This window comes from Lepisosteus oculatus, chromosome 3 (genome assembly GCF_040954835.1).
Source record: "Lepisosteus oculatus isolate fLepOcu1 chromosome 3, fLepOcu1.hap2, whole genome shotgun sequence".
Lineage (NCBI taxonomy): Eukaryota > Metazoa > Chordata > Actinopteri > Semionotiformes > Lepisosteidae > Lepisosteus > Lepisosteus oculatus.
In genome coordinates, this window is record NC_090698.1 from 32,144,288 (window position 1) to 32,169,192 (window position 24,905).

The following is a 24,905-nucleotide window of genomic DNA, read 5'->3' on the forward strand; positions in this document are numbered from 1 at the left end:
ATATTTTTAATAGGTTGCTGCTTTTAGAACTGTAGATATTTTATTTAAATGTCTTATTATTAGAAAGTAAAATTGTCAAACATTTCTAAATACCAAGTTAATCAATCACAGTTGAAAGTCTGTGGCACTAATTGGGCTATTACTGTTCATTGCATTTCAAGGTCTGTGAGGGTTGTTCACTAGAATCTGACACTTCAAAGTTGGGATTTCCATAAAATAGCCTCAGTGATTAAGCACACCTTCATAATCAACTGACATTAGATGTGAATACTTTATTAAAATTTGTCTTGTTTCTTTAAGTTTAATTGAAAGACAGCGACTTACTGTAATTCTAAAGCAATGAAGTGTTAAAGGTACTTTGAAAAACAGGTTTAATTAAAATCTTTTCAGTGGAAGAATACATCTTGAATAATTTGAATCATGTATGTGTCAAATTCTCTCTCAAGAGAAAAATACTATATGGTGCATTTGTTCTCTTTCTGCTGTTTGTAGGTTGACCAATATCCAAGAGAAGAATTCAGCCTCTCAGCCGATTCTGAGTTTAATGCCATAAGGTCTATAGTTCTTGGGAAAGTTTATGGTAAGTAAGTCTATAAAATATATATGTGTATATTATTATGAGTTTTGCATCTTGAACCTCCTACAGTGATATAATTATTTACACTTTATAGTGATATATAAATAAGATTTAGTTGGAAAAATTATTTGATGAGATTCTGTGCATTATTGCAAATACTATGCACTACCAATCTTCATCTATAACTTGTAATTCTCAAATTGGTATTAATCTTGTTACTAACAATCTACAACTATTTTAAGGCCTGAAATAATCTCGTAATATTTTGGCCTGTTTACAAAGAGAAATAATTTATTAAACCAGAAAACTACAAATAATGTTAATGTCTTCAGCTTGATCAATGGGAGTGGATTTAATGTAACTAAAGGGAGATGAGAATGACACCTACTGTTCTATGTTTGGATCTCAAATGGGTTTCTATGTGGTTACTTTTGTTTATGCAGGAATAACGTGAAATGTCAAAGGTTTGCTCACTAGAAATATATTAAATGTTTGTATTAAATGTTTAATCATTGTTTAAACCTTTTTTTTTAAACAAAACAGCATGTGTTAATGTTAACATAATGTTATGGTCATGCAAAATGAAATTAAGATGAATGTATTTCATCTGAAGCTTATATAAAGTAATTTCCAGCATGTATCTGGTAGTATAGAGTTTTAATCATCGTTCAATGTGACTCCTTTAAAAAGGCCTAGGCTGATTAGCATTTATTTTCAGAATAATTTATCAAACAGCCCACTAAATACACAAATAACAAAATCAGCAAAGTAAAAGTAAAGAGAATCAACACTTTGTTACTGATGGGAGAAATTCAGAAAAATGGTTAATATGAAATTAAATAGATACCAAAACAGTAGATACAAAAAATGTACATTTAGTTCCCTGTTGTTCTTGGATTATCTACCATATAAGTAACAGATGCAGGAGATTAACCATTTCAATGCTGTTAGTTTTTTAATTTGTAAACTACAATGATTTAACTGTTTTTTCCCACACTATTTTTGAGTTGATTTTGAGTTCAATTTTCATCTGTGCCATAGGTTGTATAAAATTATGTTTTTATGTTTAGATTTCAACATGTTTGAAAATAATGGCATTGGTGCTGCTAGTGGTAAAGTTATGGGGAACTCAGCTTTGATTTGTGAGTACTGTATGTGGGAGATACAGAATTGTATGAAAAAGTATTGATGGCAAGGTGGCAGGGAGTGTTGTTCAGTATAGGATGCCATTAAGGAAATGAATGTACAACAGCCTCATAGAGAATATTGTTTTCTGTATACCACACTAGTTGTCAAACTGATAGTAGTGCTAGGTAGGTAATTAAAAATATGTTTTCCCTAGCTTGTGCATTTGTATGAATGGTCACACAACATTAAACCATAGTTTAAAAACTAAAGGCTTTATGAATACTTCTTCTGTTCCAACCAGCAAAATATACATTGATTATTATTTGAAATGTGTAGTGGTTCAAAGAATTACTTAACAACCTTTAAAAATAATATTAGAGTTAAAAATAGAAATTCAATAACTATAAAATGTCAATATGGACAGTTTTATTTTAGGGTGATATGTCCAAAATCAATGACTGTTTTTAACATAACATTCTTACCAATGTATTAATTTGCTGATGGCGTAAAATAGGTAAGCAAAATACTTATGCAATAATTTTAATTATATATCCATTCTGTGATAAAAATATACTGAAAGGTATTAAAAATGCATCAAATGATTTTGTTCAATATTTCTTCAGATATACAGTATATATCTAAAAATAATCAGTAAAACTTTCAGTTCATTCACTTCATTTCAACTAATTAAGACTGAAAAGCTCATCTTGGTCACTTGTGTATTTGAAATGTGTAGCGTGATGCCTCATGTGGCAGCTCACACTTGTGGCACAGGTTCTAAGACACACAGAAGTCTGAAATTAAAGTAATCTTTATTAAAAGAGATTACTCTTTTAAGCTGTTTTTTGTCTGAACAGCCATAGATTGGATTGATAATCCATCCAAGGCTGCCAAATTGGTCAATTTAACAGAGAAACAGCAACATACTGTGTTCTCTTTCTTCTTTTTTTCAGCATGGAATAAACCTATTACTTGTTCCTTTGCAGCCTACGCATGCTGACGCAGCTACCCACCTGAACATACTGTATACGGTGATAGTGATGGTGTAGCAGCAGTGTAGCCTTCCTTCATCCATAGGCTTGTGACAGCTGAGAAGTTTGAATCTTCAGTCCTGAGTCCTGAGGCTTCAGTCCTCAGACTCATGTGTCTTCCTCTATAAGACTACTTCCTCCTGTCTCTGTCTACTGTGTATGTGCTCCCAAGGAGCACACAGCCACTCCAGTAATTGCTGCAGCCAGCAATATGCAGCTGCTAATTCAAGTTCAAGTTCAAGTTTATTGTCATTATAACCATATACCATTGTATAATAACGATGGTATAACAAAATGCTATTCTGCTAGCTCTCAGACAGTAAGTAGTACAAAAAACAACAACAATACAATTGTATAAGAAAAGAAAGACAGAGACAACAGGCAATGTGCAAAACAACAACATCAGATGTGCAAATCATGGATCAACAGAATGAAATACTGTCTCTGAGTCTGGTAGTCTGGGCCTGAATGCTCCGGTACCGTTTTCCAGATGATAGAGGGTCAAACAATCTGTAGCTGGGGTGTGATGGATCTTTGATGATGCTTAGAGCTTTACTCGAGCACTGTCCGTCATAAATGTCCTGGATGGATGGATGGGAGAGGGCAGTTTTCACCACCCACTGTAGGGCTTTGCAGTCAGCAATACTGCAGTTGCCTAACCACACTGTGATGCAACCTGTCAGTGTGCTTTCTGTAGTGCATCTGTAAATGTTAGTTAGGATCTGGGGAGATATCTTAGTCTTCTTCAACCGTCTTAGGAAGTACAGGCGCTGTTGCACTTTCTTAATCAGACAGGTGGCATTAAGAGACCATGTGAGGTCCTCAGTGATATGGACGCCAAAGAATTTGAAGTTACGGACCCTTTCCAGTTCAGTCCCATTGAAGTGGATAGGGGCATGTCCATTTTGCAGTTTTCTGAAATCAACAAACAGCTCCTTGGAGTCCTATTCATCCTTCCCAATAAATGAGGGGGAAAAATTTCCATAAATGGTATGGTACTTCAGGGATGTACGAGCCGTTAAGGGCTGCATAACACCGCTAATAATTCCAGAAAAATCAAAGTAATAATGGGTGCACCAAAAAGCCACAATTTTTTCAAGTAGAAGGAAAGATGCCAATTGGATAATGAGGCCTAAAATCTCAGTGTCCAGAGTTGCCAAATATTTTAGTGTGCACCGGTTGACAATATCACATCAGAAGTCAAGACTGACAGAGGTCAGGGCCCACCATGGTTAACCACCCTTGTGCAAGTTGGTTAAAATAGTTGCATTTTTAGAATTGATATTATCCTTTGCATATAGTAAGAAAAGTTTCACACAATGTGCATGTGATGTTCTCGTCACCCTATTCTAAATGGAGTAAATCTACTAAGTGATGAATCAATACTTTCAATGTTTATAGAGACTTGCTAAGAAAACTAAACTATTAATTTAAATTTGAACAGTTTTAAACAGCAGAAGGTAGTGTTAAGGGACATTTATCAACAATAAATGAAAGGAAATAGGTCTTAGTTGTAATAGTATTATACTTAAAAGGTTTGGAGTTAACTAGCCAAAGTGTTATAGTAGGGAAGTTGTAGTTTCTTAGGGCAGTCCAAAGGAGCAGAACCACACCTATGTAATCTGTTGATATGAATATTCAATTAAATAAAATACACTGAAACACAGCATAAAAAATGTTTAGAATGAAAATTGGTGACAGTGCTTAATTGTGATGTCAGGTGTTCAATGATAAGATAAAGCACCAATTTCAGATTTTATTTTCTAACTGCCACTATCTGAGGTGTGAAGGATTATCAAATTTTTTAAGGGAGAGAAGGGCTTTCAGCATCCTCCATTGTGGTGTGTATCCATAGTTTTTATACCTCCCCACCTGATACTTAATATGATTTCTTATTGGATAGATTAGTTTTTCTAATCAAGAGAGATGATGGCTTTCTAGTTCCACCAGGCTCCAGTCTGCCTTTTTTTTATAGTGCATGTGCAAAAGTGAATTAGCAATAGGATGAGAGACACTACACAGTTCTGTGTTTATTTAAGGAATTATAATTCAGACTGAGATTTATGAATGTGCATGTGATTAGGGCACAGAGGACAAAAAAGCACAGTTTTGAATTTATGCTAATAGTAAAATGCTCAATTATTTTATTTTTCTTGATATTCTAAAGAGACGTACTATGTTGCCATTGAGGAACCGACATTTGTGCATTGACAATTGAAATAATCTTTAATTTAAATATGCTTAGTATTAGGCATACTTATCTTTAAAATTGTGTATCCAATTTCATTTGGATTTATTTTCATTGTGCTGTTGTTTTTGGGACAGATTAAACTCGAATGTGTTCTACTTTGAAATATAGTGAAAATTTGTATTTATAGAAAGTTTCTAGGTCGATAAACACAATATGAGAGTACCACAGGATACACAATTATACCGTTCAATTGCATTTTAATAATTTGAAAATGGTTCTAAATGTAATTTATTTTTATCTCTTTCTTGCAGTAGATTACAAGCTGGAAGAGAGAGGGGGACAGAAGACAGGGAATCAACTTAGAGTGGGTCCTGAGGGTTACATAGAAAGAATAGGTCATAGACACCATAGGATATAGCACGCCAAGTCTGTAGGGCCCTGTGAAGTCCTGTTAAGCCTACACTCTGAAGCATTGTGATATTCTGTTCTTTCCAGTAAAATGGAAGCAGAGAGTAGTAAAGTAGACACGGGACAGATTTGACTTCTCTCTATTACAGGCAAAATGGTAAAAAAGAGATAGAATAACATTGAGAAAGAAGGGTTTAGATAAAGAAATGAATCAAATGTTTTCAGCTTCCTCCCAGCACAGTAAATCTATAATGCCTTCAATTTAATTTGATTTTTTCTAATATTTCTTTAGGTATACATGCCACAAAAATCACCCCTCTACTTTTCTTTTGAAGTGAAACGCATTATAGAAGCTGTATAATTGTGCTGAAAATACAGTAAATTGTTTTTTAATGCCACTGGACCAAATATGGATTCTTTAGAGGACAAGCTACTTAAACAAAGGAATAAATTCTGGATATTATAAGCCTACAGCTCAGACAGGTTAAGGTTCTGCTTCAATGGACTAACTCACCTCTTTGCTTCTTTTAATTAATTTCCCTCTACTTCAGAAATCACCATGCAGCATACACCATTCACCATACAGCAGGTGATAGGCTACAAACTGTTAATGATCTGTTGTTAAAATAATTTACATAACTTTTCAGGTACAGAATTTCTAACACTTTTTTTAAACAGTTTGCAAAGAATTTTATGCATGCAGTAATTCACGGGAAGAAGATATCAAGCATATTCGCAGAAAAGCTTAAAACTATCACTTTTCTAACAAAGTACTGTATACCGTATAAACATACAGTAACATGGTCAGAAGGAGCAAGGAGCACGTAAAAACGTTTCCGAAATAACCACATGTAAGACTTTGATGCTTAAAATGTTTAGGGAGAAATAGAATAGTGGTGTGTATTTTTTCTTTAAAATACCAAGACCAGCCATATACAGTACAGTTTACATACAGTAATATGTTTATGTTCCTAAATTAATATCTTTTATGAGCATGTGAAAGGCATGGTGAATCGGAGATTCTCAAGAATTACTTTGTATGATTGAAAACAAATCCGTGATCAGATCAACAAAATGCTGTGGTGTTACTTTTTGTCAATGAAAAAATAAAGTCTTTTAATTTATAAAGATGGTTACAAAGAATGTGGACCAGGGTAATACTTTGAGTTTACAGCTTGTCCAAGGTCATTCATTATTAATACTATTAGTAATATCTTCGGTAAAGACTTTGATGACGACAGCTCAAACGCTGTACATGAGAGGTTGAGCTTTATTAGCTCCACCTGGCGGTAATTATGGATACTATTATCTTATTTGTGGTATTATGCGGTATTATACGGTATTATATGGTAACCCGTGTTATACCAGGACATGCCCACCATGTTTTACCGCGGTATAACCCGCTCGTTTTGAATGGCTGGATCTGTAACTTGTACTTTTGTAAAAGATGCCACTAGTGAGGACACTCTATATGAAGCAACAATAAAAACCCAAGAATATCAGCTTACTCATTCCGCATTTCGTCAGACACCTCAGAAAGTGAAGGCACACTTGTGCCTTTTTCCACATAGCTTCAGAATTGTGGGTCCAGATGAGGTAATTGGAGATCTGTAACCACAAAAATCTGAAACAACTAGTATTAACAATTTCCACTGATGCTCCATCAATGCTGATCAGAGAGTGACACTCTCTAAGTCTCTTGAATAATGGGTTATTTTGTCTTGGTGACATTCAGAACTAGGTTGTTATTACACCACTGTATCAGATCTGCTGCATCATTCTTATATGTAGATTCATCATTATTATTGATCCAACCAATTATTGTGGTGTCATCAGAAAAAATGACGATATGGCTGTTATGGGTGTTACTTTATTTGGCTGAACAGCCATAAGTGAAGAGTGAGTACTGTCTGAAAGATAGTTTTCTTGTCTATCTTTACCATCTGTGGTCTGCCCGTTAGGAAATTCAGTATGGTATGCATTTGAAGATGAGGTTAAGGTCTTCAAGTCTAAAGTCTAAAGTTTCAAGACCAGCTTGGAGGCAACAATTGTATTGAAGGTCAAACAGTAATCAATAAATAGCTTCCTGATAGTTGTATCCCACCTGTCAAGGCATTCAAAGACAATGTGTAATGCCAGAGAGTAGGCCTAGGGAGACTTAAATAGTGCAATTAATATCATTACTAGCCTGTTCAAGCATTTCATAGCTGCATAGCAAGTGTCACTAGATGACAGTCGTTTAGGCATTTTAATTTGATTTTCTTGGACAGCTGTGGACAGCTGTAATATGGTGGTCTTCTTGAAACATTCTGGTCCCACAAATAAAGACAGTGAGGAATTTTCAACGGTTCACTATCTCCTGAATAAAATGCAGTGGTCCAGTTTTAAAGTTTGTTGTGGTTTTGATTAGGATATACAGTAACTGTATCTTTCTGTTGGAAACACAGCTATTCACACAATATTTAATATTGGATATGACCAACTCTGTACACTCATTAAGGTCATAGAAAGCATCTTTACATATACTCTATTCAGGAGTTTCAAAACAGTCCATGAATTCATGGTAACTTCCTTTCTGTGGATGGTGTGCTCTTTAGCTTCTTTTGTAAACTGGAAGTTGGAGTATGGAGTTGTGGTCTAACTTGTAAAATAAATAGTTCAGCACACCCCTTCGATGGTGGAATAACAGTGATATTGTTACCTCTGGTAGGAAGAGAAACAATTTTTGTAGCACGTTTGTTAAGATTACAATGGTTAAGTCTACCACCGCTATGGAAGAAGCCTCTGGGTGCATACTTTCATAGTTTACTGATGACTCTGTAAAGTTTGTTCAGTGCAACTTTGGCATTAACTTGCAGCTGTATGTGCACAGCCTTCATAATAACAGGAAAATTTCCTCAGCAGGAAGAAAGGGCAACATTTGGTAATAAAATATTCCAGGTTAGATGAGCAGTATTTAGAGAAGACTACTACATCAGTACAAAATAGATTGTTGATTGGAGGGTACACACATTCCCCTTTAACTTCACTGGTGAAATTAACTGTATGGTTCATGCTATAATTGTAAACCCAGCAGACTGAATAGCCTTTTCAGGAATTTTGGTTTCAACCAGGTATATGTGAAACAGAGAATACAGCAGTCCTTAATGTCCTCATGTCCTGTTGAGAATAGATCCAGCAATGTATTTTGTCAAGCTGAATGTCCAGTGATTACACATCTGCCAGCAGGATACAGGGCAGCAGCAGTTGGAATACATGCCATCTGGATCCCACAAGTAGGTCGCCTCTCCTGAATGCATGAATGCATTCATGTTTGCTGCTTGTTCGTAAGACCAGGTTTCGTAATAAACGTTTTCTTTGTAATTACGTCTGAGGCTCTGGGTCGTAGATACAGTGAAAAATCTGTTAATAAACAAGTAGCTAAATATAATGCATTTATTTGTTATGACTTGCTTTCTAGGATGGTTGTTAGCCACGCTCACACTTCATGTAATAATTGATCGGCTTGATGAACAAGACAAGGAGTTTTTTTTAATTTCAAGAGATGCACAATAAAAGAACATTGCTACACCACTTTTCTTTTCAGCCAAGTTTACTAATTTTTTCTTCAGCCTGTAAGACAGTTAAAAAACATCTCTTCAACCAGAGCCCAGGTCTGCTGCATCTCTAGCCTTTCCAAAGTACTTCAAACTTCTCCTTGATAGGGACTACATGTTAAAATGGAGAGGAATGCAGCTATCAGGTGTAGAGGTAAAAATAATGACTTTCAGAGCAACAGGAATATGGAACATATTCATATTTATTTGCTGCAGCTGTTTCAAAGAAAGCTGTTCAAATGGCTTTCACTCTCTGGGCTTCAACTGGAGCGATTACTACCCAGTATAATTGTCTTCAAATCTAAAAACTTTATAATGCGTTAGAGACACTGCTGGAGATCACTATAGAATGCAATTTTTTAGTGGCTTATACTCTGTACAAGTTTAGTTTCTCCAGGGAATGGTGAGAGGACATATTCAGTAATTTTCCTGCTTCTCTGACCTTGGTTCTCTGACTAATATTTTGATACCCAAGAACACTTGTTCCTGCTGTCTGGCTTCTTACATTTCAGGATCATATGCTGTGACAGCTGCTTGCTCTCTGACAGTGAATTGAATGTCTGTCTGTCTGTCACAATTTTCTATATGTTCACAAGGCATATTGCTTTCAATCCACCCCTATTACACTACACAAGGCAATGGTGTGAAATATTCTTAAGAAAAAGTTGTGGTAATTGGAGTGGTTACCCTACTGTGAAGATGAAGGGAGAGGGAGTGTTCTGGGGTCCCACTTGTGTTAAACTGAAGGTCTGAAAAATTGTGTATGGGTCACAGGGGTTCTCTACCACAAGAATCTGGTCAGGGGAAGGTTTTCCAGCATTCACTAAGAGCTTCAAATCATGCTCTCAGAGGCATGGTAATTGTTATAAAATCCCAAAGGTTTAAGTCTACTTACTGAAAAGTACACAAGTAATACCTGCAGTATGTCACTGCTGTATGAGCAATGAAAAAAAGAGAGCTGAGTACTATACAAACCTGAAGTCCAGGTGATAAATAGCTTTCTGGGGATGGAGCACCTTTTCTATGCTACTAAATCGAAGTGGTTCAAAGACACCATGCAATATATAAAATATGACGGTTCTGTGCCTGCACTGCCAATTTACATAGACCATGTTGTGATTTCGGTGATGGCCTGGAGGCTTTATAAAGGATTTTAGAAATGTTAAAGAAAAAAATATGAAAAGTTAATAGTGGAAGTACATGTTTTTAATCTTGTCTCTGTATCTTTATACTTTGTTACCTTAAGGAAAGTGGTTAAAGCTTCTGAGTCTGATCTCGTTACATGAAGTCATGAAACAGTTAGTCAAGAACTAAGAGACATTATAGGCATAGGATAGATGCTGCAGGAAAGGAAATTGGTGAACTCAATAAGCATTATTTGGACATCAAGCTATTTCAAATTTGAGACACAAAAAGGCTTTTTATTCAGTGTATTTATAATTTGCATATAAATTGTATTTAGGGGAATGTTCAATTTACAAGTAAAGGTTTTAAAATAACAGCACTAGGAGCCCATTATGTTGAAACAATGGCTAACATGCAGTGAGCTAACAAAATGCACAAGCTCTAAGTGCTGTATATTCATGCACTAACAAATTAGCTTTCACTAACAGTTACAATTTAAAAATAATAGTACAGTTGGGTAAAAATAATTATTTTTTAATTTAAAAATAAAAAAGAAATAACCAACAGCATCAAATGTTTCACAGCAATTACAAAAATTGAAACTGCTTTGGCATTACTGTGTTTTCCTTCAAATCCCTGTAATACTGTGTTCAGCTTCTCTTCAAGCTGTATGCTCCTTGTTGCATGCTGTGCACATTTTTTTACACGGGACAAAAATGTAGCTGACAGGTTTTTTTTTTAATCCATATAATTTGAGGTTGCAAGTTGCAGATGTTAAAATTTAGTTGAACAGCAGCTGGAAACAGATACTAGAATATCTGTTGGTGAAGTCAATAAGCATTATTAGTAAAACATTCACAATGTTTTTTATGAAAGTATATCGGTTATTTAGTGTCACAATAGCTAATACAAAATATAATATTTTATATATAAAATATTTCTTCAACAATTAAAAAATATTAAGATACATGAACTACATAATAATGCTTAAATATTTTATTATTTAAATTTACATAATGGTTCAACCACATTATATAGATATTGACTGTGATTTAAAAGATCTGTTAAAGCCTTATTTACGACACTGCAAACATCACCTTTTTAGTTTATTCTGATACTGTATTGTTTCACTTAAGGTTCAACAAGTTAAGGTTAAAATGAGAATGTAAATGTACAATTTTCCACTGTAATCCTGTAGTGTGTTAGTTATATAATGGACTTGTTTAACAGAACTCTGGAAGGAGCTCAAATGGTAATCATGCATTTCCATTCTCTTATGTAATTAATGCAATAATAGTCATAATAATAATACACTTTATTTATAGAGGACCTTTCATACAAATAGCAACTCAGTGTTTTACAAACCAAACTTAAAAATAAAATCTTAAAATTAAAAGATATACATTCAGTTGTAAAAAAAAACAGTAATACAGTAAAGCAACACAAATGTCAATTTATGCTTAAAAAACTAAGTTGTATTAAAATAAAGAATAAAGGATAAATAAATTAAATAGAAAGATAAATACAAAAAAATATATATTTTTTAAAACAGTGTACCGAGCTTGACTGCCTAATAAAGAGTGGTAATGAGTTCCATAATTTAGAAGCATAGAAACAAAAAGTGGCCTCTCCACTATTTTTGTATTTCACACGTGGTATTTGCAGATCCCAGGTCATGTATAGGAACATATAAAAACAGACATTCAGTAAGGTATACAGGTGCTACGCCATTTACATTTTTAAAAACAAATAAAAGAACTTTAAAATCTATCCTAGATGATACAGGTAACCAGTGAAGTTATTTCAGAACAGGGGTGATATGTGCTCTCCTTTTTGTTTTTGTTAGGATCCTTGCTGATGTAATTTGAACAAGTTATAGGGGATTTATTGTTTTCCTTGGGTGCCCACTAAACAGAGCATTACAATAATCAATTCTACTAGTAACAAATGCATGGACAAGTTTTTCTGCATCGCCCTGGAATAAAAAAGGCCTAACTTTTGCAATGTTTCTTAAATGATAGAATGCAACTTTAGTGACCTTATTTATATGAGGGACAAAACAAAGATCAGAATCTAAAGCTACACCTAGGTTTTGTACTTCCGATTTAACACATGAAGCAAAAGAGCCCTATTTATCCTGCAAGAGTCCTCTGTGAGTTTTAGTACCCAATATCAGTATTTCAGTCTTGTCCTGATTGAACTGCAGAAAATTTTGAGACATCCATTGAGAAATATCTAACACACAGCCAATTAGTCTGTTGATGGAGTCTTGATCTTCAGATGGAATAGAGATATACAGATGCAGCCATTCAAAATGGGTGAGGTATTTCGCGGCATACCGCAACACGCCCACCGGGGTATCACGCAGTTCACGTGTGTCACGTGACTAACTATCCGGCGTCGCCTTGTAAAACCACCAGGGGGAGCTTAACCTCTCATGTACAGCATTTGAGCCTTTAATTTTGAACTGTGTATTACAGCATGTTAATCATCAGTCATTAAAATGTTGGTATATTTTATGAAAGCAAGATTGCTCAGTTGGACAAAAATACACAACCTACCTTTATCAGAAATATTTATGCATCAAAGCCTTTACTGAAGATATTACTAATAGTATTAATAATGGATGACTTTGGACAAGCTGTATACTCAAAGTATAATTTCTTTAGCACATTTGTACAAGCACTTGGAATCTGTCCAAGCCATACTTTGTCAGGCATTTTGTTTTACTTCAACGGGCATAAAAACTTCCTTGCTTTTAACAGGGCGTTTCAGAATTTCTAACTACGAAAATGATTTAAAATATGACACTTATAATTCAACTAGAGCTCAAAATATCAGAAGGATCCTCAAGAGCACAGCAAAGAGTGTATTAAAAGACACTTGTATTTATCAACGCTTTCTTTTCCGTATACCAGATTTTATGGAACCACTTCAGAGGGGTGTTCCAGCAACTGTGTGTTGGATGCACATGAATATATTCATTATATGCCAGCGCACCTCACCGTGCCAGGCCACCACCGCGTCACAACACACAGCTGCCAGTGCACCTCTACATACCCGACCACCACTGCATCACACAGCTGCCAGCGCACCTCACCGTGCCAGGCCACCACTGCGTCACACCACACAGCTGCCAGCGCACCTCTACATACTCGACCACCACTGCATCACACAGCTGCCAGCGCACATCACCGTGCCAGGCCACCACTGCGTCACATAGCTGCAAGCGCACCTATTTCTAACTACGAAAATGATTTAAAATATGACACTTATAATTCAACTAGAGCTCAAAATATCAGAAGGATCCTCAAGAGCACAGCAAAGAGTGTATTAAAAGACACTTGTATTTATCAACGCTTTCTTTTCCGTATACCAGATTTTATGGAACCACTTCAGAGGGGTGTTCCAGGAATCGGCACTTTAAAGAAAAAAATCCACATCAGTATTCCATTTCTCCCTAAACATTGTAAGCTTCGAAGTCTTTAACTAACGTGATACTGGAGTCAACAAGCATACTTTTAGAATTTTATTAAAGGGAATATAATATGGAATCGCGTATCTCAAGAATTTAATAACGGTATGATTATATCTGTGTACTGCGGCAGGGCTGTGTAGGGCTGTTTCGCCTGCCTGTTCACGCGAGCTGTCTTGTAGCCTACTGGTCTAGGTGGGTGACTACCAACTGATAGGTTGTGTGTTCGGATCCAGCTGGTGCTGGATGTTTCATTTTTATTTATTTATTTTTTAATCGCGTAACATAAACATATTACCGTATGCAAACTGTACTGTATACAGTATGTATATGTATATTTAATGTCTTAACTGTGCCCATTTAAGTATTGAATATTCATATCTAATTTTACCACTGAAGGGAAATCTTAGTAGCTGAGCATAAAAAAATAGGAGCATACTGTAACGCGTGTGAAGGCCATAAATTATATTAATTTTGGAACATAAACATAGAGTATATGGCTGGTCTCGGTACTTTAAAGAAAAAAATACACACCAGTATTCCATTTCTCCCTAAACATTGTAAGCTTCGAAGTCTTTAACTAACGTGGTACCGGAGTCAACAAGCATACTTTTAGAATTACTTTTGAGCAACTAATAAGAAGCGCGAAACGGTATGCGTTTTAGTTTCGTTTTGTGCTGGGACCCATGGATTGATTAGAGATATCAAGTACATACAAGTCATTTTTTAAATGTTGTAGTTCGTCTTGAAAAAATGTTATGAGTACATTATCTATCAACAATTACACAGGTTCTGTTTCCATATTGCGGATTTTGGTTACGTAATATTATTTTCTAGATTTCACGTTGTGAATATGATGGGGTGTCTGATGGGATGTTTCTAAGAATCCATCCTCTGTAAAACGTCTTCTCTAGTTGTCCTGCATATGTATTCGCTAATGAAGCTGTGTGTTCTGAGCCTGGATCTCTACATTTCTGTATGAACCAGCTTAGAGGGCTAAAGACAGCTTGTGTTTAAATTGAGTGTAAGGCAATTTATGCTTCTAAAGTCCTAGTCAGCATTTATTTTTGTACTGTGCTGTAAACTTGTTCTGTGCCAAGTCACATTATTTTATAGCGTTTTTATAGCGTTATCAAATCCGGTGGCGCTGTGTGTTACTGTAGTTTCCTGACTCCCATGTCACATGGTCTGTGATTGAAACCTGAAAAACCGGTTTAATTCGTCACAGCCAGCACTCTTCAGGTGTGAGGGTCTTCTGCTCAGAATGAAACGCTAAAATGTTTGTGTATATTCTAATGGTAGTGGGGGCAGGGTGTGTGGGAACAGGTTTGGTTGAAATTGCATTGGAGATCTATGTTCTTCACACCTGAAACATTTTCTCTGAAAGCATTTTCTTCGCAGTTTAACCGATCTTGTTACAGCATGTTACAGTTTACTATTATTAACCATATTAATTTTAAGTGCTTAATGTAAAATCTTGTAAAAATATATTTTCATTGTTCAAATATACATTAAGTCTGACTATCATATAATAAGTTAAATACAAAACTAAAGAAAAAATAGGGTTAAATATAATTCAAAATATTTTGCTAACAATGTTAACTGTTTATGAATAATAAAATGTATTAACTAAAGAGTAGGATGGCACAGTTGTTAGTATGTTTTTTGTTTTGTTTCTTTTTCATAAATACAACAGTAGTACCTGATGTCTCAGTGGCTTTCAAAATAAAATTATGCATGCAAACCTGTGAACTAGAAAGATAACTAAGATATCCATCCATTATATTCCATAATATCCATGAAATATATGGCGCTGAAATATGTGTGACGCAGTGGTGGCCTGACACGGTGAGGTGCCCTGGCAGCTGTATGATGCAGTGGTGGCCTGGCACGGTGAGGTGCGCTTGCAGCTATGTGACGCAGTGGTGGCCTGGCACGGTGAGGTGCGCTGGCAGCTGTGTGATGCAGTGGTGGCCTGGCACGGTGAGGTGCGCTGACAGCTGTGTGGTGTGACGCAGTGGTGGCCTGGCACGGTGAAGTGCGCTGGCAGCTGTGTGGTGTGACGCAGTGGTGGCCTGGTACGGTGAGGTGCGCTGGCAGCTGTGTGGTGTGACGCTGTGGTGGCCTGGCACGGTGAGGTGTGCTGGCAGGTGTGTGATGCAGTGGTGGCCGGGCACGGTGAGTTGCGCTGGCAGCTGTGTGGTTTGACGCAGCTGGTGGCATGGCACGGTGAGGTGCGCTGGCATCTGTGTGATGCAGTGGTGGCCTGGCACGGTGAGGTGCGCTGGCAGCTGTGTGGTGGAAATGTTCACCATGTTTCACCATGCTGAAAATGTTTGTACCAGACTTTTTTGAGGCCTGTTTAATTGTGTCTGAAGTCTGATGTTGTAAATTTTATTGTTAAAAAGATCCATGAAAATGTCACTACTAAAGTTAGCTGGTACTGTTGGTATTGTAAGTGGCAAGTAGAGCTCATATTTTAGATTTTGTGTAGTTGCTAGCGTTGAACTGTGTGTTGGATGCACATGAATATATTCATTATATGCCAGCGCACCTCACCGTGCCAGGCCACCACTGCGTCACACCACACAGCTGCCAGCGCACCTCTACATACTCGACCACCACTGCATCACACAGCTGCCAGCGCACATCACCGTGCCAGGCCACCACTGCGTCACATAGCTGCAAGCGCACCTCACCGTGCCAGGCCACCACTGCATCATACAGCTGCCAGCGCAACTCACTGTGCCAGGCCACCACTGCGTAACACCACATAGCTGCCAGCGCACCTCACCATGCCAGGCCATCACTGAGTCAGAGATTAAATAAAACCTCACTCGCACCAAACAAATTTATATTTCTAAATATCACAACATGATCGAATTTAAGTCATTTTAATAACATTGAATAATCACCTAGGCGTTACAATATAAACATTTATATTGATTTAAATAACGTTTTGATTTAAATCGCAAATGCGGGTTTAAATATATGTGTTTTTTGATTCACAATCAGACAAATGCAACATAAATTTATATCTTTGTCTTCTAAGTATCTTAATAAACTTTCAGCATAGCTTTCTCCCCGTTTAGATTTATTTTGGGATCAAACGTGCAAAGATTAGATTGTAATCGTTTTTATTTTTTAAATACATTTTAGAAAAGTGTAATCTATACTAAAAAGCTGTACACCACCTGCTATAAAGATACATATTGTAATACTTTCGGGTTCGGATAGGACAGACACAAGAACTCAGACTTGCAGAGTTAAAGCAAGTTAAAGCCTTGATTTTATATATCACCTTTAAAAGTGGCATCTCAAAGCAAAGTAAATACCCAACACTGATTGTACCCATCTGTCATGCTAATAAAGCAGCTTGAATTGAATTGAGAGGGGGGGGGGGTATATTTGCTTTGTGTATAAAGTACATTGTGAATGTTTTCACAGCCTTCACTTTGTCGTTTTTATGCCATTTTTTGACCACGCACGAATATTCCTATGTCCGTATCTTCGCAAGGGAATCAGTGTGAATTTTAATACTAATTAAATGACCGCGGGCACTTTCCACCCCCTCTACATTCTCAGAGTAGAACAGACTAACCTTCTAATGAAAGACGGTCCACCCCCCATGGACAGGAAAAGTGCCCACAGGCACTTAAACTTAATATGGTCAGTAACAGTAAACAGTAACATGGTCAGAAGGAGCATGTACAAACGTTTTCGAAATAACCACATGTAAGACTCTGATGCTTAAAATGTTTAGGGAGAAAGTGGAATACTGGTGTGTATTTTTTCTTTAAACTACCAATACCAGCCATATACAGTCTGTAACGTAGGGATTTCTATATGTCTTTATTTAGTGGTTACATTAGTGACAAAGGCTAAACTTTTAGCTTCAGTAACGTGTACATATCTCCCCTTTTTATAAAACGACTTGGTTGAAAACTGTTCCAGAGCCACTGTTGTTTCATCAGTGAAAAGTACATCATGAAATGCCTCTCCCTGTTCAATCCACTGGAAAAAAGAAAAGGAGCATAAAGCTTCTGATGGTCATAAACGATATTCATTTAGGAGCAGCATCAGAGGTATGTTTTTAACTGCACTGCATTGGAGAGAATACCATAGTGTGTTTTTTTTTACTCCCTGGCGGAAACTGGCTTCCAGAAGAATCAGTATGGCTCAGAGATTAAATAAAACTTCACTCGCACCAAACAAATGTATATTTCTAAATATCACAACATGATCGAATTTAAGTCATTTTAATAACAATGAATAGTCACCTATGCGTTACAATATAAACATTTATATGGATTTAAATTGCGTTTAAATCACCTTTATTTAAAACCCATAAATAAAGCTGATACTGTTTAGACTTTTAATTATTCAAAACTGTATTAAAGCAGCACGATACACAATGCAACGTAAATCGCTATCTTTGTCTTCTGTGTAATAATGTTCACCTCTCTGTCCAGCAAATTTACAATAGTAATAATAATTAACTTTACTGTATATGGCGCCTTTAAAGGTGGCTCCTCAAAGCGCTTTACAGGTTAAAAACAATACTGTTAGGCTGGGAAAACGATTTTTTTTTAAGAAATACAAAATGAGATATAATGATATGTTCCGGCTTAGACATTAACGAAGAGCATAACGCGTTTACTGTATACACTGCAAGTACAACCCCCCTCTCTGCAGGAGTGCTGGCTGTGATGAATTGAACGGGTTTCACGGGTATTTTCAAAGTAGGAGGCGAGATTTCCAGCGAAAGACACCTCCCCCCTCAAAAACCCAGTAAGTACAGTACTTACTAGTTAAAGGCTAGGCTCCCGACTACGGCGAAAGGAACCCTTCTTTCATTAGAAGACAATGAACATATTTTAGCCCTGAATGAATTAATAGCAAACATGGTTTACATAAAAGACATTTTTCCAAGAAAGTTTAGCCTTTGTCACTAATGAAACCACTAAATAAAGACATAAATATAAAAATCTTAAGATTTTTAAAATACATGACTTTGCTAAAATTTATTTGAAAATAAAAACAATTACAACCGCCAGGGGAGAGAGAGAACAGGGGAGGGATGTTGGTTTTGCATAAGGGGCGGGGCTATGGAAATTAGGTCTGTTTGGGAATGTGTAGTTACATGTTCTGGCTGTTTGTGAATTATCGTTGTTGATTTTGTGTAATGCTTTATGTTGAAAATTGAGGTGGATTTTGTTTATGATAAACAGGATAAACTGGGATGGGAGGAAGGTTTGGTTTTGCATAAGGGGCGGGATTATGATAATTGGAGGACCTTGCGAGAGTAAAATGGTTTGATTATTTGATTTTGTATTGTGGTTGTTATCTATGTTTTTGGTTGGTATTATGTTTATATGGTTGTTTTTGTTGGTTGGTTGTTATTATGGTTATTAATAATACGATCTATAGTTGAAATCTGAGCCTAAATAAAAAGAAAAAGCAAGTGATTAGGTTTATGAGCAATCTAATTACTTATTTGTTTAAAACGCTATATAAAATAAAGTTTATTATTAATTTGCTGGACAGAGCGGTGAACATTATTATGCAAAAGACAAAGATAACCATCCTGATCAGTTTAGAAATCTGTGTACGCTGTAAGGTTTTTACTTCTTAAACTTTTAAAATACACGTTTTGAATAGAAAGAAATCCTCTTCCTGGTACAGTATGTATAGCAAACCAGCACGTCTTTTTTCTCCAATCAGAGGGGTGTCAGATGGTGTCAGCCAATCACCATTCTGAAGCCCTACCATAATCTCTGGTATGGGGAGACCCCAGAATTCTGTCCCATAGTTTAGACAGATGATAGATACTTTTATTGATCCCGTGAGGGAAATAAAGTAAATCATTTTCATTTTAGGAAATTATTAAACGCTCGGTTAAAAGCAAAGGAGATTGTCTGTTATAGTGGACATAGCGTTAATATATGATGAGTTATCAATATGCAAGTTAAAATCACCAGTGAGAAGAATTTGACCATAGCTGGTAGATGCAATTGATAATAGTTCAGCAAATTCTCCCAATAAATCACCATTATACTTGGGAGGTCTATAATTAGCAACAAACAGCACAGAAGTCTCACATACACTGTAAGAGTGAGAGCCACATACTGAAACGATAAGAACTCACCAACAGAGATGTTTTTTACAGTTAAAATGACCACTGTAGATACATGCCACTCCCCCTCCTCCCCTTCCCTGCAACAGAAGTTCAGGAGAAGATCAAATCATAATCTTGCTTTTAAGTTGTCTTACATATACACTTAATGCTCCATCTTTTCATGCATTCTTTCTAGCATTCATCCCTCCATCTTATCTACACCTTTCTAGCAACCTTCCTGGTTAATTCCTTGTTAGTGACAGGGATTTTGGACACAGTCAATTTTTGCTGTGCACTTCTGTTATAATCACATTTTTTGTCAAGCATATTATAATCACTTTTAAGTTAATGAAAGCACTTCAAATTCAGGGCTACAGGTAATTCTCTATAAATGTGTTCTTAATTTGGAGTTTAACATGTTTTAAGAATATATACTGTTACAGTGGAACAAACCTCCCACTGCACTTCTTACTCAGTGGTGCGTGGGAATGTGCAGCTTCCACACCTGATGCCAAGCATCACTGCGATTTAAGATCCCCACGTGCCTGCAGATGGGGTTCACGGTAGAATCGAATGTATTCCCCTTATGGTGACACAAAGTAATTTCTCCACTTAGAGAAAGATTTCCCTCTTGTACCAGAGAACAGAAACCTCTGCAGACGACTACACACCGGCACACCGCACAGAAGACAACACGCTCTCTGCCCGTGCTCAGGGACCCTCCTAACTCAACTGACACTATCACACTTGGTGCCCAATGTGGGGCTGCCTGCTTTTGTAGTCATCATGGCTGATCGCCTGACCCTGATGGAAGAGGCAACCCGAGCCCTCACTGCCTCTGTAATGGTACAATGGGAAACCAACAAGTTACAGTGACAAGCCCAGGGCACCTTCCAGACTCAGATCTCCACCATCCAGGAGTCAGCCTCTACTCAGACCAGATATTTACAGCACCAAGAAACTGCTTTACAGCTTCTGTGTCGACAGATGGGAGAGAGAATTCAGATTTTACCCACCTTACCAACGCCTGCATCACAGGCACTGGCTCAGGTCCAGCCCAGCCATGTCCTGCAGAAGATGACGCCTGAAGACAATGACGGCGGAGCATCTGCAATGGGACCACAACCTATGGGCCAGCATCGTGGCTCCCTTTCTTTGTGGTGAGGCCCAGAAGGCATATTACAGTCTGGACAGTGCGTCTGCCTCGGACTATACCCGCCTGAAGTCAGAAATCCTCACCCGGGAAGAGGTCACGACTCGCGTCAGAGCCCGGCGGATCCATGGGTGGTGCTATGACCCACTCCGCCCACTCTCAGATGTACGAGTTGATATACAGTGCCTTGCGAAAGTATTCGGCCCCCTTGAACTTTTCAACCTTTTGCCACATTTCAGGCTTCAAACATAAAGATATACATTTTTTATTTTATGTGAAGAATCACCAACAAGTGGGACACAATTGTGAAGTGGAACGAAATCTATTGGATTTTTGAAACTTTTTTAACTAATAAAAAAATGAAAAGTGGGGCGTGCAAAATTATTCGGCCCCCTTGCGTTAATACTTTGTAGAGCCACCTTTTGCTGCGATTACAGCTGCAAGTCACTTGGGGTATGTCTCTATCAGTTTTGCACATCGAGAGACTGAAATTCTTGCCCATTCTTCCTTGCAAAACAGCTCGAGCTCAGTGAGGTTGGATGGAGAGCGTTTGTGAACAGCAGTTTTCAGCTCTTTCCACAGATTCTCGATTGGATTCAGGTCTGGACTTTGACTTGGCCATTCAAACACCTGGATACGTTTATTTGTGAACCATTCCTTTCTAGATTTTGCTGTATGTTTGGGATCATTGTCTTGTTGGAAGATAAATCTCCGTCCCAGTTTCAGGTCTTTTGCAGACTCCAACAGGTTTTCATCCAGAATGGTCCTGTATTTGGCTGCATCCATCTTCCCCTCAATTTTAACCATCTTCCCTGTCCTTGCTGAAGAAAAGCAGGCCCAAACCATGATGCTGCCACCACCATGTTTGACAGTGGGGATGGTGTGTTGAGGGTGATGAGCTGTGTTGCTTTTACGCCAAACATATCGTTTTGCATTGTGGCCAAAAAGTTCGATTTTGGTTTCATCTGACCAGAGCACCTTCTTCCACATGTTTGGGGTGTCTCCCAGGTGGCTTGTGGCAAACTTTAGACGAGACTTTTTATGGATATCTTTGAGAAATGGCTTTCTTCTTGCCACTCTTCCATAAAGGCCAGATTTGTGCAGTGTAAGACTGATTGTTGTCCTATGGACAGGCTCTCCCACCTCAGCTGTAGTTCTCTGCAGTTCATCCAGAGTGATCATGGGCCTCTTGGCTGCATCTCTGATCAGTCTTCTCCTTGTCTGAGCTGAAAGTTTAGAGGGACGGCCAGGTCTTGGTAGATTTGCAGTGGTCTGATACTACTTCCATTTCAAGATGATCGCTTGCACAGTGCTCCTTGGGATGTTTGAAGCTTGGGAAATCCTTTTGTATCCAAATCCGGCTTTAAACTTCTCCACAACAGTATTACGGACCTGCCTGGTGTGTTCCTTGGTCTTCATGATGCTCTCTGCGCTTTCAACAGAACCTTGAGACTATCACAGAGCAGGTGCATTTATACAGAGACTTGATTACACACAGGTGGATTCTATTTATCACCATCAGTCATTTAGGACAACATTGGATCATTCAGAGATCCTCGCTGAACTTCTGGAGTGAGTTTGCTGCACTGAAAGTAAAGGGGCCGAATACTTTTGCACGCCCCACTTTTCATTTTTTTATTAGTTAAAAAAGTTTCAAAAATCCAATAGATTTCGTTCCACTTCACAATTGTGTCCCACTTGTTGGTGATTCTTCACATAAAATAAAAAATGTATATCTTTATGTTTGAAGCCTGAAATGTGGCAAAAGGTTGAAAAGTTCAAGGGGGCCGAATACTTTCGCAAGGCACTGTATCAGGCCAAAAAATGTCTCGAGCCAGACACCCTGTCAAATAATCAAGCGGGTTGTCCTAGATGTGTATCTGCAGCAATTTCCCCCCGAGTTGCAACATTCAGTGGCCCAGCATGACCCACAGAAAGTGGATGATTTAATGGCCATCCTGGAGAAAAACCTGGCCGCAGCCAACCTTGCAGGGCGGGACCAAGATGCCACCAGCGCAGGTACACAGCAGGAGGGGAGGACATCAGAAACGTACCGTGGGGTCTGCCCCAAATTCAAAGTGAACTCAACCCCCATGGACTGAGCCACCAGGAGAATTCAGGGGTCATCTCGCTGTACCTGATGTGCCATAGAGGGACACGAGTCCGATCAGTGGCTTGCTTAAGATACAAAAATGGACTGCAACATTGCCACTCCTCCTGTAACTGGCATAAGGGGACGGTACGCACGAATCCTCCAGTAGAACCCATCCTATTAAATGAACAGCCCCTCCTAGCCCTCCCTCGTTGATTTCGGGAGCGCTATCTGTTTGGTCACCCCTGATGTAAAACATCATGAGATCTCTGTCGGCTGCATTCATGGGGAGCAACGAGAATACCCAGTAGCCCGCCTATGACTAAGTTTTAGAGGGCGCAGGGTAGTGGTCACAGCTGCTGTAGTACATGGGCTGCCATACCCCCTGATTCTTGGAAGGAATTTTCCCCTGTTCAGTTAGCTGTACTTTGGAAACAGCTCTAAATTGAACTGCAACACAGCAAAGAAACCAAAACATCAACAAAACTCTCAAGACAGAGGTAGGCATTTGCGCCCTGGGGAAGTGCAAAAGGAAAGGGGGGCATTACCCAAATTAATACTATTGCATCTGCCTCACCATCTTCACCCCACAGATCTAAGCAAGCCGGGCAAACTACGGACCCTCTTGACAACTGGAAGATGGGCATCCTCACTGCAGACTTCCCCCAAGACCAAGGGGCGCACCCTACACTGGCCCATGCCCATGCCCATGCGATTGAATTGAAAGGACAACCGGTGGAGGCTCGTCAGGGATGCCCGAATTCTTTTATTATAAGAATTTATTATATGCTTTACGCAGTCTACCGTAAATTCTCCTATAATACCGCAAGTAAAATAATAGTATCTGGAATTTCCGCAAGGTGGAGCTAATAAAGCGCAACCTCTCATGTTTGAGCTGTTGCCATCAAAGTTTTTAACGAAGATATTACTAATAGTATTAATAATGAATGACCTTGGACAAGCTGTAAACTCAAAGTATTGCCCTGGTCCACAATGTTTTTTTCATTTACCGTCTTTGTAAAAGTAACACCACAGCATTTCGCAATCACCCATTTGTTTCCAATCATGCAAAGTACAGTAATTTTTGAGAATCGATTCACCATACCTTTCACATGCTCATAAAAGACATTTATTTAGTAACATAAACATATTACCGTATGCAAACTGTACTGTATACAGTATGTATATGTATATTTAATGTCTTAACTGTGCCCATTTAAGTATTGAATATTTATATGGAATTTTACCACTGAAGGGAAATCTTAGTACCTGAGCATAAAAAGAAGAAGAGCATACTGTAACGCGTGTGAAGGCCATAAACGATATTAATTTTGGAACTTAAACATACAGTATATGGCTGGCCTCGGTACTTTAAAGAAAACATACACACCAGTATTCCATTTCACCCTAAACATTTCCCGCTGGAGCCATGCATTTTTTTTAACAAACATTTCTTTGAAAAAATGAAACGTTTCCCTGAGTCAGAGATTAAATAAAGCCTCACTCGCACTAAACAAATTTATATTTCTAAATATCACAACATGATCAAATTTAAGTCATTTTAATAACAATGAATAGTCACCTATGCATTACAATGTAAACATTTATATTGATTTAAATCGCAAACGCGGGTTTAAATATATGTGTTTTTTTATTCACAATCAGACAAATGCAACATAAATTGATATCTTTGTCTTCTAAGTATGTAATTAAACATTCAGCATAGCTTTCTCCCTGTTTAGATTTATTTTCCTTGGGATCTTGGGATCAAATGTGGAAAGATTAGATTGTAATCATTTTATTTTTTAAATACATTTTAGAAAAGTGTAATCTATACTAAAAAGCTGTACACCACCTGCTATAAAGATACATATTGTAATACTTACGGGTTCGGATAGGACACCCACAAGAACTCAGACTTGCGGAGTTAAAGCAAGTTAAAGCCTTGATTTTATATATCACCTTTAAAAGTGGCATCTCAAAGCAAAGTAAATACCCAACACTGATTGTA

The 24,905-nt window shown here is 37.7% G+C and overlaps 1 protein-coding gene across 1 annotated transcript in view; it reads left to right on the forward strand.

Moving 5' to 3' along the window:
- cntnap3 (contactin associated protein family member 3) overlaps positions 1 to 24,905 on the forward strand; it is a 345,658-nt gene that overhangs the window by 305,299 nt on the left and 15,454 nt on the right. Inside the window, exon 21 of the mRNA XM_015338241.2 lies at positions 493 to 580. Coding sequence (XP_015193727.2) covers positions 493 to 580 — 88 coding nt within the window. The remainder of the gene's footprint in view (positions 1 to 492; positions 581 to 24,905) is intronic.